At 44.0% G+C, this 20,726-nt stretch overlaps 1 protein-coding gene across 1 annotated transcript; it reads left to right on the top strand.

The window, feature by feature from the left end:
• The first annotated feature begins 59 nt into the window (after positions 1–59).
• rnf216 (ring finger protein 216) lies at positions 60–15,584 on the top strand. Its single transcript, XM_079366581.1, has 17 exons — positions 60–201; positions 974–1,112; positions 1,294–1,424; positions 1,663–3,027; positions 3,366–3,442; positions 4,019–4,124; positions 4,234–4,395; positions 4,840–4,951; positions 5,290–5,423; positions 5,596–5,646; positions 6,160–6,297; positions 6,854–7,002; positions 7,556–7,634; positions 11,801–11,898; positions 12,979–13,201; positions 14,343–14,412; positions 14,690–15,584. Exons 2-17 carry the CDS (start codon positions 1,046–1,048, stop codon positions 15,088–15,090), a joined length of 3,363 nt encoding a protein of 1,120 aa, XP_079222707.1. The 5' UTR covers positions 60–201; positions 974–1,045; the 3' UTR covers positions 15,091–15,584.
• Positions 15,585–20,726: the final 5,142 nt, after the last annotated feature.

The following is a 20,726-nucleotide window of genomic DNA, read 5'->3' as shown; positions in this document are numbered from 1 at the left end:
CTGGATATTATGAATTCTTCCTAATATCTCCGTTTATGTCAGGGTCTTCTAGGACTACATTTCCCAGAGGGTCTTTACGTTGCGGAAGAGATTGTACGCGTGACGTAGCTTCTGTTCTTGTTTTGGCAGTTTGTTTCGATATTCACGGATTGCTAGTCCAACAACAAGACGCTTTGTACTGGCAGTCTACACAAAGCTGCGGTATTAAACAACTCTTTATGCGTTATTTTACACTGTTAACTTTTAGACTGTGCTCGTTTGTTCCGACGCGTTGTTATAGATCCCGACGAAAGGCAGCTTACTGTAAAACCTGCTAGCCAGCTAGCTCGCAAGCCTAGCTAATTACCATTAGCTTAGCTCAGAGCTTTGAGAGGTTTGTTCTGTTTGTCAGCGCGGAAATGATCGATTGAGGCTCTCATATGTTGTTATTTTTATCCATAGCATTTTAAAGGTTTAGCTTATAAAACAAACTTGATGCTGATGTCACGATCACGAGTTAAACTTGCATTAATATAGAAAGTATTTAAAGCTATGCAGTGTTAGCGTCGACTCTTTTACATCCAGTCAGATTTATACAGACTTCCTCCCAGCTTTAAGTACATTTAATAAGAGAAGTAGGGCTGCTTTGGCGTTTCAGACACCTCGAATTAACTTTGGGTAAACAAGATATCGTCTTTTTGTCAAGTTGGTTGCACACGTTCATTCTTCTAAACTCTGTTCGTCAGGGTTTAGTTTTCTGTTTTATAGTCAGTCCTCCTCGTTCACTGTCTTTTTGTTTAAATTTCTGTTTGTTTGTTTGTTAGTTACAAGGAACCACTGACCTTTCTCTTGTTTGATAAATGTTATGACGACTGATGGTTTATAAGTGAAACTGTTTGTTGGTACTCCAGTTGAATACCTGTATACCTGTTCTAAGTGTGTGTGTGTGTGTGTGTGTGTGTGTGTGTGTGTGTGTGTGTGTGTGTGTGTGTAGATGATATTAAATGAGTAGTGGCTGTATGTCTAAGTGGGCTGATTCAGGGAGCTGGTAGGTTGTGGGTTCAACATGGCAGATGGAGGCAGCGACGACGAGGTCATTCATCTGGCAAGCTTCAATGTCCACCGCAGCCAAGGTGCGACACAACCTCATATCCACACAACCTCATATACACACTCCCGTTCAAAATCGATATAAGCCATTTGCTTCTGTTTTAGAAGAAATATGTCATAACAGTCATGTTTGCCCTTATAAAGATTCAGTTCAGCCACAGAACGGGATTTTCTGTTTTTCCTTTCATGACTGTGTCTGCACAGGTTCTCGTCCCAGGAAGAGAGAGCTCATCACCATTTCTGATGATTCTGACGAGGAGCCTGTAACGTTGGTCCCTGGCAGCCCTGTTTTAGTTCCAGACGACGCAGATGATGATGACGTCAGCATCCTGGAGGTAAAAACTGTTACTGATTTGACACTGTTCAAATCTGTCGTTTGCCTGACACAGACACTTTCCTTTTATTTAAACAGAACTGTCAATGTTGCTTTTTGTCCTACAGTTTAATTCATGCCTCAGTGTGGCGTCAATAGCAGCCACTGCAAAGCTGCAGAAGTATATTTACAAGTTTCATTCATGTCCATTTATTTTTGAATGTGTTTTTTATTGGTTTTTCTTTTGTGTCTTCCTGCAGGCGCTGACTCCTGCACGCAGACATGTGATTCGCCCAGCAGCAAAGTGGAGCGGAGCCTTACACAAACCAGTTCATGATACAGGTCATAGTAGCGCAACTTCTGGGGTTCCCACGGGGGACCCTGGTGCTGCCCCCTCTACCTCCAGAGATGCCAAGGCGGCCTCCTCCCCAGTCAGGCCAGCCGTACGAACGTCAGTTCAGCCCAGCAGTTCTGCACACACACAACCACAGGCGGGCTCGTCGTCACACGCACTATCTCAGCCAAAACTTCACGCAAACTTTCAACAAAAGGACGGTACATCTGCACATGCAAAAGTGGAGCCTCATGCAGTTTCTTGTTCGGTTCAAACCCCGTCTACCTCCACACATGCCAAGGCCAGCTCCGTCACATCGAGAGCGTCTACACGAGAGCTCATTCAGCCTAAGCCCAGCACATCCGGAATCATACAGCAACAGACTGGCTCTTCAGCACACTTCATGGCGGAGCCCCAAGCAGGAACCTCCACCTGTGCCTCGCGATCTTCTTGCGCTGCCGCGACAGCTGCATCAAGTTCTTCTACACAGACTCAAGAGAAGGCTGGTACAAGCACTCATTCACAAGACAATCCTCAGGCCAGCACTTCTTCTGCACAGTCCCACACACAGACTCAGTCTCAGCCCGGTACATCGACACAGATCCAGTCCAGTGGGACGGCAATCCTACAACAACACCAAGTCATCAAGGTGAAGGGGGTGAACCTCGTCGTTCTCCCCCATCAGCCGAACATTCAGGCCTCTGCTCTAATAACCCAACCCCAGCTGCAGATCAGGCCCCAAAACCTGCTGCATCCCGTGTCCTTCAGTCGCACGCAAGGAAACCTCATTCAAATCGAACTTAAGCCCCTTGCTCATTCCCCGTCCCAAACCCCAGTCCAGGCTGCCCAACCCCTTCAGGGGACATCGGTGATCCCCCCTGCGGTGCTTGTAGCCACAGCCCCAGAGAGACTAGGACCTCCAGAGGCAGGCCACCGGATCATCTTGGGAAGCCAAGCACCTGGCGGGGCTGTTCCCAACCCCCCGTCAAATTCCGCCGGCCCCAGTGCGAGCGCGCCAGCGACCGGTCTCAATATCAGGGTGCCTAACATGGACTCAAACCCTCCTGTCCCTCCAGCTGCCGCAGCTTCAGTCCCGCACAATGGGGAAGAAGCTCGTCTTGTTCTGGCTCCAGCTCTTAACCACGAGAGGGTCAACCCAGCTCCTGGCCTGGTCGCCGTCCCTCCTGCACCGGAGGAGATTCCTCTCATAGAGGACGCAAGGCCCGGCCCCTCCGCACCACGAGAGAGGCCGGAGCATCAGCCCCACATCAGAGCGCTAATCACGGGTGTTGTGAGTGTCACAGCAAAGTGTGCAAACAGATTCACCTTTGCATCTATTGTTGTTGTATTGAGTTGTGGTGCTGATTTTTGCCCACTCTGCTAACATGCAAGAGGAGAGCAAAATATTAGGAGCACCTTTTAATATAATAAACTCCAGTACATCACCACTACCCACTACAACTTTGATAGTGAAGTAGAATTATCACCTGTCTGACTGAAATTGTAAAAGCTTCTTTAAAGGGGACATATTATGAAAAAATCTACTTTTACAGAGTTAGTTAGTAGATTTCTGATCTCCTCTGTCCTTTCTATATTCAGTCTATTCACTTCTTTGTTTGTCCTCCACAGTTGGATCTCCTTCCAGATGTCCAAGAAGCCTTTGTAGCAGAACTAATCCAAAAGAATAATGTGAAAGACTTGAATGTGTAAGAGGCATAAATACTTTTGGTTTGGTGTGTTCCCTGCAATGTTTTTAATTCCTTTTATCTGCAGCATGTATGTGCTTCATTTGTCACAAAGCGTCACGGGTACATCATTGGTACTCTAGTGTGCATCGTTTTCCTCAGTGCTCAGCTCGCTGGCTTTAATATCCGTTTTCAGACTTCATCCAGTTGATGAAGATTCCTTGTTAGAATTCAGCCCTGACTTATTCACAAGTCACATGTTGGTTTTTGCAGTGTGAAATACAAGCTCTACTTTTATAACCCATTTAAAGTGTTTTTATAGAATTTTTCAAACTAATTCAGATAAAGTCAACCATGGTTTAACTTTGATCTTTTTGATCTTAGTTAAAAGCTGACTTAAGGCTGCAACCTGTGTTTGAAGGCCACAAACCAAAACCGTATTGTATTAAAACTGGAGGTCATATGTTGTATTAGTTTGACATATTTTATCTGAAAGACTATTCTTTTGTATGAATGTAAAATGTTACATGTACATGTGTAATGTAAGTAACTGTATTTGGTTTGTTAACATGCAGCTCCTCTCTGCTGTGTTTGCAGTATCTGTAACCTGCTTCTGGAGAACCCAGACTATCCCAGAAGAGAGACAGCAGCCACAGCAGCTCCCACCAGCATCCTACTGGAGTCTGGAGACAACCAGACCGAGGTGCAACGGCTGATCTTTATTCACAGTCATGTGTCAAAGTGCACTTCAACAGTGGCAATTCTCACGTTCCTTTGCTCTGTGCTTCGCCTCTGATCGGGGGTCTTTTCAGGTGACAGAGGACCTCTTTGACTATTTCAATCTGGGAACGGTGGGTCCTGAAGCTGTGATGCAGGCTGCCGACTTGCTCATGGCAGACTTCAGGATGCTCAGCTGTCAAGACATCAAATGGGCCCTCAACGCTCTCAAGGGACACTATGCAATCACACGCAAGGTACCTGCTTGTTGTCTTTTAGTCCATCGTGTATTTCAGCAGTGTAAGCCCATTGAAGTACTTGAGTGCCGTATCCCAAGAAGCACTCGAGGTACGCTTGTCAGAAAGGAATTAAACCTATGAAGAACAATCGGGGGGGAAAATGGCATTCCATAAGGAGCCTCCCAGGGTCCCCAGATAGTTTTTTAAAGGCAGAAATTCATGAAAAATGTTGGTTTCTTCCACCACATACATTTCCTACCAGCATCTCAGTCATCTGCTTTTCCTAGCGGTAGGTCAGACTTTTAGAGGAAAACTTAAATGGCCCCAGTGCAAAGACATTCTTGGCTGTAGGAGTCTGGTTTCTACAGAGAAATGATGTCAATTTTGACCTCATTTCACCACAATGTTTTAGCTCCCTTTTACTGTCTTTCTCTTTTCTTTAAAATCTCTCTTTACTTCCAGGCCTTATGTGAAGCTCTGAAGAAGTGGCAGGATTCAGGCGACCCCTCAGGGAAGAGACGACGGAGCAGAGCCTCCTCGGAGCGCTGCTACATCGACTTCCATTTTGAGCATGGTATGGAAACGTTTTAGACTTTTCTCTCCACGTCAGTGTAGTAGAGAAATTCATAGCGCAGTGCCTTCCTCGGCCGTGATTTAGTGTTTTCTTAGTGCCCTGTGTCTTGTGTAATTATTATTATTTTATTTTTTTCCCCAAACTTGAACTGGCATGCTTTCTTTTCCTCATGAAATAAATATAAATCTCAAGAGACTTCCTTGTGAAACAGACTTTAAATTCAGGATTTATTCATCATCTTTTTTTTTTTTCTTTTTTTTAAGTGTTCTACAAAAGCGCTGAATATGAAATCTCTTTCCACACGCTGCCACTCAATCAGCTCTCTTCTGTCTTATCAGGCTCAACAAAGTTTGACAAGAGGATGTATTTCTTGGAGAACGACCGTCGCTACTGCCGGACGTACAGCAATCTGGAACCTTCTCTGCAGAAGGAGCTCTCATTCTACCAGCAGAAGGCCAAAGAATGGGCAGAGGTACACACACCCAAAACCACTCACACACACACACACGTCAAACAGAGGAGTGTACTTGTTTGTCACTTGACTGTATTAGATGAGCCATTACTTCATTTAATTGTGAAATATGATGCATGTAGACAAAGTGTTATAAGTGGCAGCGTGTAACGCCTTCTTCCTGTTTCTGCAGCATGAGGACTTCCTGCTCGCTCTGCAGGTCAATGAAGACGAATACAAAAAGGTAAGAAAGGCACCGAGGTCTCGTACTGTGTGTGGTCTAAAAAGAAAAACAAACAGGCTCCTGATGAATGATGTTTGTGCGTGGATTAATCCAATAAATCAATCCATCATTTGTAGAGCGCTAATTCACAAGACTAGAAGACATGAGAGCTCAGGATGATGGTGAAAAGTCTCCTTGTTATCACCACAGGCTGACGTTGTCAGACTAGTCGCTGTATGTGTATTTAAAATAGGTCAATTGTGTTTTTTGGTCGCATAAAACAGAATAGATCCTTTAGTGGTTCCCCAAAAGTCCAAATACTATCCTAAATATCTTCTTTAAGTTCAACATGCAGAAGACGTGTCAGACTGGATGCATGAATTGCTTGTAGTAGAATTAGAAACAGCACAAGTCTTAAGCTGGTAACTGAAACTGATAAAAAAAAGCCTCTTTAAAGCCTCTTCGTGTAATACAATATGTTTTTTCTTTCTTCTTCTTTATTTAATTTAATTTAATTTTTTATTATTTTTGCAGGACGGTCAGCTGATCGAGTGCGGCTGCTGCTTCGGGGACTTTGCGTTTGAGAAGATGACTCAGTGTTCAGACGGACATCTGTTCTGTAAAGAGTGCCTGATCAAGTACGCTCAAGAGGCCGTGTTTGGCACCGGGAAGGTAAGAAAGCACAAACACACACACACACACACACACACACACGTTACTCACACTGGAAAGGATGCAAACTCATTTATATGTTGCTTAGTAACTATATTTAATGACTTATTCTATTAAAACCAATGTTTTCCATTTTCACCTGCTGCTCAGCTGTTTTTTCTAAAACCCTTTACCGCTGAGGTAGAGAAATACATGAATGAGTTATGACAAATTAAACCTTAAAGAAGGGGATGTTGAAAATACTGAAACATTGCACTCACCTCATTGTGCATGTGATCAAATAGTTCTGGTGATATATCCCTGCTGTAAATGAAGATCGACCTCTCCTGTTTAATATAAAACAGATTATTTCCTGACAAGTGTTCCATGTGCACATGCATGCTCCAGTTCTTGTAATGTTCTGTGGAAAGTGCTGTGTGCAGGGGATCTATAAAACCAAAGACTGTCCCTTTTTCTTTTTAGGTCTTTTTTAAAAATTTTTTAATCACCTGTGAAAATGAACCTGTGAACGCACCGTTTTGTCTTTGGAGTCACTGTTGTTGTGTTCGTCTCGCAGTCGGAGCTGAGCTGCATGGAGGGAGGCTGCCTTTGCTCCTACCCGGTGTGTGAGCTGGAGAAGGTCCTGCCTGAAAACATACTGTGTAAATATTATGAGAGGCAGGCGGAGGAGGCCGTCGCTGCCACATGCGCCGATGAGCTCGTGCGGTAAGTGCGCTTTCGACTTGTTACACTCTGCAGCTCACGTCTTTAAGATGCATTTTCTGTTCATCATGCAGTGCACAAAACGTTGAGTTCCTTAGTTGTTGCATCCTTTATACAGCACAAACAGTTCTCAGTTTAAAACGATCATTCATAAACCAAAAAAAAAAGAGAATCTTGCACATTTTATTTCACGTGCAAGAGTACCAACATCTCGCTTCTCACGTTTAGATTTGTTGATTTTGTTAGTAGAGTTGAGATTGAACACTTTCAAAGTTTTCTAATATTTTAATGTAATATCTAATATTATTGATATTATCTGCTTCTATTTTGGAGACATTTTAAAGAAGGGGATGCTGACTTGCTCTTTTTGCGTGCGACACACAAGCAGCTGAGTGAAGCCGTACGAACGCTGCACTAAGTCCGCTCAGATTCGTGTTTTCAGGGCGTCTTAACTCTCTCTTGTGCGACTTTAAACAGTGATTTTTTTTTTTTTTTTTTGTCTGGAGCTTTTTGTGTCTGACATCCAACATTTCTAATAATCCTCTTTCCTCTCCAGGTGTCCGTTCTGTAACTTCCCAGCTTTGTTGGACAAAGGCATGTCTCTGTTCAGCTGTCCCAACCCACGCTGTCGTAAGGTCAGTCCTCCTCTGTTTAATTCACGGCTTCCAGTGAATGTTTGCTTTTTGTATCCCGTCACTCTTTAAACACTCGCCTGGTCCTCTGTTGTAATCCCATGTTAGAGGTTAATCTGGTGCCAACACACAATGAATTTTAAGTTGAATTCGAGTCGACACATCGTGATTCATGCAGTCCAGCGTGACGTGAAAACCGAGCAAACTGGTAGAGCAGCGTCCACCTCTGCATGAGTCACATCGGTGCATTCCACATAGATCCAAATCAGGGACAGAGGACAGATTGATGATCAGTTTTTTTTTTTGTTTTTTTTTTTGAATGGAGACGATTTCATGGTCCTTACTGGAGAGATCGCCACCTCTGTCTCCCTCCGTGTTTATCTGCAGCCTCCTCCCCCTGACAGAGGAATGCAGGGGGGAGGCTTTGCTTTGTGTCTGCCAAAGCCGTCGCATGAATTCCAGTCGGAAAAATCTGTTATTCCGCAGAAAGTCGCAAACATCACACCAACAGTCCTGTCTCACTCTTACCGCACAAACTTTAACCCTCTCTTTATATTCTCTCTCTGTGTGTCTTTGAGTCTGTTCTTTTAATCTGCAGCAGCGCCACAATCCCCGTGTGACTCAAAACAACCGAAACACACACACATGGTTTTGAGACGTAGTTGTACAAGCATCCTCAAATCTAACAAAAAAAAAAAAAAGTATTTCTTCACGCTGTGGCATCAAGACCTCAAGTAAGAATGAACTAACCCACCTTGAGGATTAGGCCACATTATATTTAAATTAGGGACGTCCCGATACGATATCAGCACGATTCATACATACTTTTATTTTCTATTCTACTAATAGTCAGAAACAGTAGGTATGAGAAAAAGTGACCCATTTATTATTAACCAGTTGGTTACATACATTTTAACCTTCAACATAACATTTACAGAATGTTTTTGAATAAAACAAATGAAAATATGAATTAGAAGACCCTGAAAAATAACCTAAATGAATCCAATAAAAAGCTAAAATGAGATTTTTGTCTGATAGTAAATCAACATGTTTGTAAATTGTTACTCTTTAATGTGGTCACATGGTCATTAAGTCAAATCCAAACTTTTTAGATGCCTCGAGGTTGTGAAAGTTGCAACCAGCAGAACAACATTTTAAGTGTGACGCATCTTGTGTGAAAGAAATATAAACGCTGTGTTTCAGCTCCCCCAAGTAGACAAGAGCACAGTGCCTGACTCCAGTTGCAGTTGTCACCTTGCACCAGTAGGTGGAGCCAGAGGTTCATCGTGGTCGCTCTAGAGAGACGCTGCACAGCTGCATCACATCACATTCTCATACACGCCCAACATGGAGCAGAACATGTTGCTCAAGGTTTCTGCTGGTTCGGTTCTTTTCAGATTTCAGCTCAGAAGTGAAAAGGTGCAGAGCTTGGAAAAAAAAAGAATTGTACAGAAAGTCAACACAGCTTGTTTCCTGTTAAATGTCAGGAAGCATCAGGATGTGAGACTGTGCCACTTCCTGTCCCACACACACACACACACACACAAAAATATCATTCATATTTCAATATGACATGTTTTTTTGATCCTATTATTAATGGAAGCTCACTGTAAGACGGCTGCTGTACAGTCAACCCACAGACCCACTCGGTCCACGAGCAGGGAGGGGCTTCATTATGTAACTGACACACTTCTGTGAGCCCACCCGTCTTTTCTCACACTGTCGCCTCATTGGCTGGCTGCCCTGTCCACTCCCCTCGTACTGGTCCCTCACTGGTCACACACACTTCCTCCTCCATTTGAAATGTGGTTCAGATCAAGTTTGACCCAGATTCCCCCCCCCCCCCCTCTCTCTCTTTTCTTTTCTTCTGCTCCGCTTCCCCGAGCTCTGTCTGACCCACACACACACACACACACACACACACACACACACACACACACACACACACACACACACACACACACACACACACACACACACACACACACACACACACACACACATACACACTTTTGCACACAAGTAGGGACTTACCAATGTATTCCACATGTGGTTATGAGGACATTTGTACAGGCTTGTTCCTGGCCAGCATGTGATTACTTCATGAAAGCTGAGGAATGTGAAATCGAGGCTGTCATGGTGTCAATGAGAGCGGGAAAAATGTGTGTGTGTGTGTGTGTGCGTGTGTGTGTGTGTGTGTGTTGCACCAGTTGGCATCTTGGAACATTTTCACATCAGCTCCACAGATATCTCAACAGATCTGAATGGACTCATGTTACACATTCATCTTTTTCTTTTCTGCTCGCCATGTGGTGTGTGCTCACATTTTGATTGCAGTAAAAGACACCTCCCTACAAAAACAGGCTTGTGCGCGCGCACACACACTCACACACACACTCACACACACACACACACACACACACACACACACACAAGCTCAATGCAGCAATCGGAGGCTCTGCATGCTGCTTGCGCTGCCTTATAAGGGCTGCTGCAGACTGCAATATAAGAGAAGAGGCAGAATAAGAGGAGAGATGAGGAGGAGAGGGACGGGGTGAAGGAAGACAGAGGAAGAGGATGGTGTAGGGTGCAAGGGAGCAAGGAAGGAAAAAAGAGGCTAGGGCCCAGGAGAGAGGAGTGCAATGAAGGCAGATGGAGAAATGTTCAAACAGGACGAAGAAAGGAGGAAGTAAAACCAGCAAGAATTGTGAACATGTGTGCACATGACCTTTGTCACACATCAGCGTCACACTATCACTTGAATTTGACACCCGTAGGGCGGGGAAGTCACACCCCCGTTTAAGGCTTGTCTGCGACGTCACCGGCTGTATTTTTAGAGTCACTATAAGAGCTCAGGTGTGTTCCTGCCTTTCGACAGCTTGTCAGACAAGTCACTCGGACGGCTCTGTCGCTCGCTCTCTCTCTCTCTCTATCTCACACACACGCTGTGCCTCCTCCCAGTCTGCTCGTCTGCCACTAGGGGGCGATCCTCCACCACTCTGCCTCTCCGTCTTTGTGCGATCCAGCTTCTACTGACACTTGACTCCTTTTTCTAACCTCCTTACTTCCTGTGAAAACCAGATATTAAAGTCCAAAGTGTGTCCTTATTATTTTGATTTAAAAAAAAAAATAAAAAAAATGTTTGCATTTCACACACTGTGTTTCATAAGTGTGTTTCATTGCATGTCTGTGTTTGGACACTCCTTTAGAGATCAGAACTACCGCAGACATGGAAAGAACATGTGGTCTACTTTGAAGGAAAGGCTTCTCTTCAGTTGGGAAAAAAAAGTCCTTGTGTGACTTTCAGAGACTCTTCAGTGTTTCCATCGAAACCGCTCCAGCTCCCCACCCTACCCAGCCACCCACCCACCCCCACCCTCTGGCTGACCTTGCAAACACCAACCGTCCCTGAGAACTGAGCCTGTAGCGGCTGAAGCACGGAGCGATATCACACACACAAAAAAAAAAAAAAAAACCCAGACTGCAGAATGTGTAAAGAGCGCCGAAAAAGGCTGTGACGAATGCAAGGTTACTTTCCCTGAGGTTGAAGGTCAGGGGGAGGGGGTTGCTGGGAGATGTATTGCTCATATTGTGCTGCATCAGCTGTCACTAGCCACACTCTTTAATATTTGATGAAGAGGCTCAAATATTGATGGTGACACCACTTAGCTAAAGGTTAGCGAGGGGTGGCAACCACCTCGCTAACGTGCCTTTCTGCCGCCTTTTTCTCTCATCGTCTCAGACTGGAGGGTTGGAGGATGGAGTTGCTGTTTCTAGGCAACCGAGCAGACAGCCAGCGAGAAAATCACACTTTTGCTGCAGTCGCACACACACACACACACACACACACACACACACATTTTGCAGGGAGAGCCACACCTTGCTGTGTCTGTGCAAGTCCAAGTTCCTGCAGTGGCAGCACCAGCAGCATATAGAGCAGCGTCAGGATCCAGAATCCAGACCGCATGGCTCCAGTTATGAAGCAAAACCTGGAAGACTGTCAGAGGGAGGAGTGACGGATCATCTCTGTGTTAAGGCCGCACGTTGAAGCAACTCAGTGATGAGCACACGTTACAAAAAGATCATTCAGGTTTCCCCCTCGTTGAAGCTCCTCACCGCCGAGTTCTCATGAAACTTTTTTGTTTTTTTGTTTTTTTGTCTTTCTCCAGGAGAGTTGCAGGAAGTGTCACGTCCAGTGGAAGCAGCACGTGGGGAAGACGTGTGAGCAGGTCCTGGAGAGGGACGAGATCCGCATGAGGGTGCTCTTGTGAGTGTGTTCAACAAACGGGACTCGGGTTGAACCCCTTTGTCTCGCACTCATCATCTGAACAGATTACGCTTCTCTTCAAACAAACGAACACAGATTATTATAAAGGAAAAAAACCTGTTTCATTTATGTTCCAAATATTTAAATTATTGAGTCACAGCAAACCAGCCAGTCTCTCCTCACTACAAGTGTATGACAGATCTTAAAGAAGGAGTTGCAGTTTCCTCCATCTTGGTCTCTTTAAGGGCGCACTTATCCAAGTATGCATCACCCCTGAAGTCTGCCGCCTCTCCTTCTGCTTCTCTCCATACAAAGCTCCAAACATGCACGGCAGACATGATCACTGTTACTGTTTGTTCCAGCCACCGGCAGCTGATCAATAAAGCTTTTAAAAAAAAAAAAAAAGTAGCAACAGGTGCTGTGCTCTCTGCAGCGCAGTGATGAGGAGAGAGAGAGAGTCATGTAGAAGTTAGGAGATCGTCTCTGTGATTTGGCCACAAGCTTCTTCAACCACAATAATTCTGCTCACTGCGGCTTTTAAACCAACAAGACGACAGCGCGTAAGAACGCAGCGGAGAGGAGTAAAAAGACAAGCACACAGGTTCAGATGCAGGTCTTTTTACTCCATGTTAGAACATTCAAACAACAGGCTTCCTTATAAAGCAGAGAGGATGCTGGGTAAACGGTACACAGGACGAGACAGCAGGAAGCGGACAGGCCGGCTGCTTCCTGTGAAACAGCTGGCTCACAGGCGGTACTTCCTGTTTTGAGATCTTCTGACTTCCTGGTACCGAAAGAGACGTGGAGCATTCTGGTGGAGAGATCAGGATCATTCAGAACACTTCTCATCACGTGAACAGAAAAGTCTTTTTATAAGCCTCCATGTTAGAGAAGACAAACATGAACCATGAGTCCTTTGAGTTTGTTGAAGACGGTTCAGCTCGTGTTCCTCTGCAGAGTTGGAGACATTATTCTCTCCTGCACTCGCTTAACTTTCTTTTTTTTTCTCTTTTTAAAAAAAACAATGTTTTTCTCACCGTTTTTATTTACCTCCTTTTGTTTCCATCCTTTTTATTCCAGCGAGGAGCGGATGACGGCGGCTCGAGTCAGGAAGTGTGTGAAGTGCGGGACGGGTTTGGTGAAGTCGGAGGGCTGCAATCGGATGTCGTGCCGCTGCGGCAGCTTCATGTGCTATCTCTGCAGAGAACCAATCAACGGTTACAACCACTTCTGCCAGCACGCACGCTCGCCTGGAGCTCCCTGCCGCCACTGCCGCAAGTGTTCACTGTGGACCGACCCCACGGTAACTCCTCTCGACACAATGTTAACAACACCATCTATGAAAACGGTGACAATTATGATATTGATGCCTCCCTCCCATGTACAATAAGTAGAGTCTAACGTTTCCCTTGGTCACTGCTGAGATTTCAGTCGACCATTTGAACGCATGGCGTCCCACCGTGACCCGGCCACAGCGTCACTGCCAGCCAGAGCGAACAATGAGAGCCCGAACACTTAATGAGCTGGAGGCTCTCCAGAGACGCAGCAGAGCCTCGGACGCATTACCAAGAAACGGACAAATACTGAGAACCAGGGGACTTTTGGAAGTGTTTGTCAAATAGGGGGTCAGCGGCAGCGTTTGTTTGAGTTGACACACAACACATCTCGGTTCACGTAACTCTTCGGTTTCAAGGATCGTGGCAGGGGCCGGTTTAGCTCAGCGGTCGGAGCATTTTGCTGCATGTCGTCCCTGCTGTCTCATCCCTGTGTTTCAGTCACTCTTCACCCTCCTGTCAAATGAAGGCAAAGGGCCAAAAGTAGGATCCTTGGGAAAAAAAAAAGATGTGAACCTATTTGCAATCTGACATTAAACCTCAAATCTGAGACCATCATTCTTTATCGGTTCGACTTCCTGCGACTGGCGAACGTCACTCCTCCGCCCTCTCTCCACACATTCCTTTGTCTCTTTTCAGCTTGCACTATGAAACTCACAAATGACAGAAAGAAAAAAAAAAAAAAAAGATGAGATATTTCGGCTCATAAGCCACCTCGTTCACACATGATGAGTTAGCTCATGCTTACAGCCCGTCTTTATACTTTGTCTGTCTGGTGAGATGTGGCGCAAAATGTGCAGGGAGCAGCATGATTCTGATTCTGTTCAAATCTGTAAAAACAAACTGTAGTCCTAAAAACACATTGTTTTCCATTAATCGTAAACAAGAAATAAGAAGCTTTCAAAGCTCTTACAGTAATTAAAAAAACAATGGAGTGTTCATACAGAAACGGACGAGAACAAAACAGTAAACTAAACCTGCCCATGTTCTCTTAACTCTGCCTGGTGAACCACTGATGTCATGCTTGTTGTTTCCTGTTAGCCTGAGGCGTCACCTGACGTCACTCTGATTAGACACTAAAACAGGTGTTCTGCGTGTGTGTCTCTGCAGCAAGACGACGAGCGAATCATTCAGGAGATCCAGAAGGAAGGCGAGGCCGAGCTGAACAAGAAGAGTACAGGTCAGCGCTGAACTCGTCAAGTTTTCAAAAGACGATGTGAATGATGTTCCTTCGCAGGGAAATGTTTCACTGCAGCCCCGCTGTTCCTCCTCCCTGCTGCCAACTCTTTGTCTTTTTTAGTTGTTGGATGTTTATAAGAGATACCAGCAGCATTAGCAGCCGGGCTTCCTGTGTTTTGTTTGTTTGAGAGTGTTTGTGTAAGGGGGTATTTTTTGGGTCTGATGAGGCTGCGCGAGGTAACGTTCAAAATCACAGTTCCCGTTTATCCATCTTTCAGATACTTCAGGGAAGCGGGTTGGTCCTCCACCCGAGCCGGTCACAGAAGCCAAGAGGCCTCGCGTGGGGCCGCCCCCCGAAAATCCACCAAACCCCCCGGCCCCTCCCCATCCCCATCCCCAGGCGGTACAAGCTCCCCTGTTTGTACCTCCACGCGGCCGGTACCCACCTGGTCCGCCTCATGGCCAAATGTACCATCAGGTGATCCTGCCCCGGCTGCCCCCAGCCCCCTATGTGCCCCCCCTGCAGCCGTTGCCCATCCTGAACAATAACAACAACAACCACCATCACCATCATCACCACCACAACAACGCTCCTGTTAACCCCCATCACCACAACATGGACATGATGGACCTGCCCATGCACTACGGACCCCCGCAGCGCTACTACAGACGCTTCTAACACACACTCTGTGACAAGTGTGTGCATTCCAGTGCAGTCCAATCATCCATGGACACACACACACACACACACACACACACACATACATACATAGAGATGTACTTTTCATTTCAGGCCTGTTATTGAGACTGATGGTTTTTCGTCTTTCAGTTTGTTACCCATCGTCATAGCTCATGTTCAGATTGTTCGATTCCCCCATCGTTAAGTCTGAACACACTGAAATGGAAAGTACAAACACATTTTGGACTTTGCCTTCTCCCGCTTAATTCGGGACCTTAGTAGTGAAGTGGATCTGTTCTTATACTCGTCATTTTCTGTTCTTTGTCGAGGCTGAGCTGAATGACAGTTTAGAATCTTGAGACAATGTATCTCCGGTTTATACAAATATTTTTAAGTACATATTTGGAAGAAGAAATAAAAAGGAGTTAGCATTCCCTTCTGTATCTTTATTGTGTGTGCGAACACACATTTTTTTTAAATAAAGGAATAAGTCACGTCTGAGTAAAAAATGAAACTTTTGGTTTTTTTTAATGAAACGGTTATTTTTGTCTTCCTCCTTAAATCTCTTCACTTTCTACCCGTCTGCCTCTCTGTCTCCTTCAGTCTGTTTTGCGCTCCCCTCCTCCCTCTCTCAACGCTAAAAAAGGGGCTGACTCATGATAACTGAGCCCCCAGGCTATAAACCAATCACATGACAGAGTGTCTGCTTTCCACCAATCATGATGCTGCAACAGCCGTGCTTTGTGATGTTGCAGAGAGAGAGGGGACTTCTTTGTTCAGCCAAGTGTGCTGCGAGTGTGACAAATCACTTTGCTCCACACACTCATTCACTGCCTCTTGTCTCTGCATGTAGAGTATGAAAGTAGCACAGAAAACCCCCGTTTTAGCCCAGGGGTCCTGATGGTTTTAGTCATGGGTGCTATAAGACAGATTGTGTTTGTATGAAGGCCAGAATTAGGTTTTAATCACATTCAGGATCTTTAAACACCAGCCAAGATCGTCATAAATGACACAATGTATTTACCAGAGATTCACAATGACATGGAGGAGATCCATGCAGTCTTCATGAACCTCAGTGGCATTTTGCAGTAGATATCTGCTATGATATTAATATAAATCATTTTCATTTTCTTGCCAACTGCTCACTTAAAAAAAAAAAAGTAGTATGATGACTATAACAAGAACAACTGCAACAAGCTACATGAACAAAACCAAGCTTTGTGCTGATGTCAGTGTGCTAACATGATATAAAGGTCACATATGATCCTCTTCAACAGGTTTGTTGCCAAAAACCCACATGCTTCATGATTTTGCCGATGAACCCCTTTATTTCAGCCCTGCTCAGAACAGGCTGTTTCTGTGTCTGTAGCTTTAAATGTAAATGACCACGCCCCTCTTTGGAAGAGGGTGTGGCCCGGTCTTCTCGCAGCATGCCCACTCAGAGAGCAGAACACCTAGCTGTAGGTGTGTCACCCACCTGGGGGAGTGCTCACTGCCCTTTGTGATGTCACAAACCATGGTCCAGACTTTTTATGCAAGTACACAAGATTGAACTTTATGATGGCACCAGAAGAAATGAAAGGTTTGAAGTAAGCAGATCGACTTTATTATTACATTAGACCGACACGTTTTGGCTTTTGTGTGGTTCATGTGGTATTCAGATTTTCAATCTAATCTAAGATAACTCATGACTTCAGGCATAATAACAATGACAACCAAACTATATCTATTATATCTACATTATGTCATCTGTTTTTATTAGCAGCACTCCTGTGCATGATTAAGTCAATGATTTAGTGAAGCAAAATAGGTTCTCTCTACAGTTTGTTAACACATGACATTTTCTGTGACCATTGTGAACATGAGTCATGAGTCATCCCTCTGTAAGGTCTAACCTTAACCTTTAACCTTTTCCTCGGACGCCTGAAGTCTTCTGAAGTCAAAGTCTGGATCCTTGAAGAAGTTACGCCTTCAGGAATAAATCAATCCAATTTTAAAGGCTTTAATTCGTTTGTAGTTCTCAGACACACTCCGGGGATTGCAGGGCGCAGTGTGTGGGTCATGGATTACAGCTGAGTAGTATAATAGAGTCTAATCTGGTTATGAGTCATTTAAGTGAAAGAACAAAGCACTCGTTTAAATGACATGATAATACTCATTAAATCAGATTATATAGAAATCAATTATACAAAGCTCCAACAATAACATGGAACATAAAACTAAGCATATTTTGAAGTTAGAGGTGAAAACATGAATAAATGTCATTTTTTCATTTATATTTTGGACGATTTTGCCGTCATTGGCTAGAACAGCTGCAGAGAGACAGGAAGCGATTAGAGGTGAGAGTGGGAGATAACATGCAGCAAAGGGCCAAGGCCGGACTCGAACCCATGGCAACTGCAATGAGGACTGCAGCCTTTGTACATGCAAGGTCAGTCAGCTGCCATGAAGTTTAATTTAAAATACTGGGAATTCACTGTTTTATAATCCCAGAGAAGGACTCATATGGGAGTCTGTTTCCAGCAAGAAAAGAAAAAATGGTCCTATCAGCCTCAGATGTTTAGTTTAGTTTATTTCAAACATGTAAAAAGAAAAGAAAAAGAGAAATGAAAGCAAAATATAAAAAAAGAAAGCAAAATGTAGAAAAGAAAGCAAAATGTACTTTTGGTTTGTCATGATTAGCAGATATTGGCAAACTTACAGCATAACTAATCTTGTAAACATGGTATAAAAAATGCCTGCTAAACATCAATATAGTAACCTTGTTAGAGCATATTAGCATCCTGACGTAATCGAGCATTGTTGGTCTTTCTTGTTATCGCAGTTATTCAGTTGTATAAAATAGATAAAGCATGTTCAATAGTCATTGTTTATGAAATGTTTCTCCCTTACTGCCCTCCTTTTATCTGCCTCGAGATACAGAAAGAGTAAATCAGTTAGATAAATACCTGCAGCGCTTTAACCTTTTCAGGCCTCTGGAAACAAACGCTGAGCCCTTTCAGTGAATAGCTGATCTGCCGGTGTGGACTTTTTTTTCTCTCAATGGGTTTTTGATGAGATACATTAGAGCTGCAGCTTAAAAAAATATGAACCAGACATGACCTGCATATCTGCTGGGAAACACACAACCTCTGCTGCAGCTTGATATTATGTTATTATGGATTCTTGTTTCAGTCAGAGCTTATGTGACTAGGAATTTCCCCCAAAACGTTTACATTTTAGCATCATCTGTTGTGACCGAAACAACCTTCACACCCTAGAAATCACAAATCATTTGTCTTTGTGTGTCTGTGTGTGTGTGCACGTGCATATTAAAGACCTCTGCTGCCTCATCCACAGGGACCACTGGTGTCTGGCAGCATTTGCTCCCCTGGCGTTTATTTCTGCTCAACCTCCGCTGGCTTTATTTGTGTCTCTTATTGTTTGTGTGTATCTTTAATGAGTGTATATAATTTTAATGAGTGTGTGCTTTTATCAACTGTGGCCTTAGGACAGCTGCTCTTACAGCCTTTTAAGATGTTTCATAACTGCTCTGCCGCTGATATACAATAATACATACTTTAACATCATTTATTTTTATTTAAAAAACATAAGGTTCTTTAGAAGTAAAAAAAAAAACACGAAGTAATTACACTTTGCCGCTTCAAGTTTGAGGAGCATTTCATACATTCTTTTTTTTTTTTTTTCAAACATTTTAAGATTAACAAACTTTTTAACCTAGAAACAATAACATAATAATCTGAGCTAACCAGATACTCAAAGGGTTACTAGAATGGGAAACACTATGACTACCCGCTTAACTACAACGGTTACGAATAAACTACTGTCAGCTTAACCAGAACGAAAGCAGAAGGCCTAGCATATGGTTCACGCACCATATTTACTAAGGCCACTGTCCCCAACCTCAGTCTCATTTTTCATGTTTCTTTGGTCTTCAACTGATTGAGCTATAGTTTATAGTTTCATTAGTGACCTAGATTAAACCAATTTAATATGCAAATAAAGTTGTTTTTTGAAAAGCAGTCAATTGATTTTTCTTCATTTCATTTCTGTATTATTATTTTTTTTTACCTTAATGGTGCTACTTTTGGCGAAGTTAGCATGCTGGACTACTCATAAAATCTGCTAGTTACATTTTTTGTTTTCGAGCTTGTTTGATCTTTATTGTAAATGATTTTAAGGTCGTCTGTGCAACATTCACAGTAAATGTGAAGTATGTTCGTGCCCTCTGAATTTGTCACAGTGAGTCAACCTGCAATTCATCCTGCACACACCCATGATGCTCATTCACATCCCCTAAAGAGATTACTGACTGACCCAGTGATCTATTGCCTGACCATGTGAGTGATGACATTTTTTCAAATGGATGTAGATTTGATTAGAGCGAGGAGAGTCTGTCGACAGATCAAAAATGGATGAGACCATTTACACAATCTCTGCTGTCAGGAAGATGGGAGGGATACACAAAAAAAGTAGTTCAACTGAGCTTGGCCTTGTGCTGTTTCCTAAATGACGAGGTCTCTTCTGATCAAAGGCAGATACCCCCCTCCCCTCCCCTCACCTCCTCCTGCTTCTCCCCAGGGCTCCTCATCTTAACCCCCTCAAAGCTTTGTGCACCATCCGCCTCCTCCAACACCCTTCCTCTAGTCTTCGCTGTATCGGCCTACTTTTTGAATGTATAATTAATATTTTTTTTTCTCCACAATTCTGTTCTCAACAATGCCACACACTCGCTCGCCTCTTTGATTCAGACCTCTCAGCTTCTGGCTGCCAGTGTTCCCATGGTAACAAGGCGGTGGAGATGGCGGCCATTCCGCCGCTCCTCCCTCCCGCTTACCCTCCCCCAACCCTCCCCCTAATTTTCTTCTGCATGCAGCCTGACATTCTATCCACAAACCTCTGCATCCATTTCTGGGGCACTGGTCATATTTTGAGTGACTCATCTTTTCAGTAGAGTTGTTGAAATGAAATGAGGGAGGAGGGGAAAAGAGGGAGAGGGAACGATGGTTGGAAAAAGGTCAAAACAGAGAGAGAGAAGTGGAAGAAGGATTAGGTGGTAGGGGACACCAGACAGCAGAGGGGATGAGATTAGATGGAGGCTTGGTGTGTGTTTGTTTTACTATGTTGGGTGTTCCTCTGGGATCTGGAGTGGGGGGTTAGAAACCTGCTCCAGAGGCTCCATCATTACATTACCTCCCTGAGTGATGTTCATGTGTGCGTAAAGAGAGGGTTACCCTTTCTCCCTGCTCTAGAATAAACGTTCAAACACAAAGGCCCTATTCATGAGACAGGAAAAAGTGTGTGTGTTTCTATAAACGTGTGTGTAATTGGGACAGCACATGGAGCCACCGTGGTCAAAAACTGGCAGGCGACCAAGCATGAAGCACTACTGTTAGGCTACATGAGAAATGAGCAACGTGAGAAAGCCTGTGAGTGTGCAGATTAAACTGTGATCATAATAGTGTTTCGTGGAATCAAACAAGAAAAAAGACTTAAGGCTGAGATCCTCTTCTTCATGGCTAAGTCTTTCCTTTGTCTGTCCTGCCAGGTTTATTCACATTTATTTGGAGTTTAACGTAATATTGAAGAAAATGTCCATGAATATATCAGTGGACATTTTTCACAATAATGCAAAA

This window comes from Symphodus melops, assembly GCF_947650265.1.
Source record: "Symphodus melops genome assembly, chromosome: 17".
Classification (NCBI taxonomy): Eukaryota; Metazoa; Chordata; class Actinopteri; order Labriformes; family Labridae; genus Symphodus; species Symphodus melops.
This window is presented reverse-complemented; position numbering and strand designations above follow the sequence as displayed.

Coding starts and splice junctions, on each gene's coding strand:
- rnf216 (XM_079366581.1), top strand. CDS start 1,046: ATGGCAGATGGAGGCAGCGACGACGAGGTCATTCATCTGGCAAGCTTC. Junction 1,425..1,662: donor ATGACGTCAGCATCCTGGAG/GTAAAAACTGTT, acceptor GTCTTCCTGCAG/GCGCTGACTCCTGCACGCAG. Junction 4,396..4,839: donor ACTATGCAATCACACGCAAG/GTACCTGCTTGT, acceptor CTTTACTTCCAG/GCCTTATGTGAAGCTCTGAA.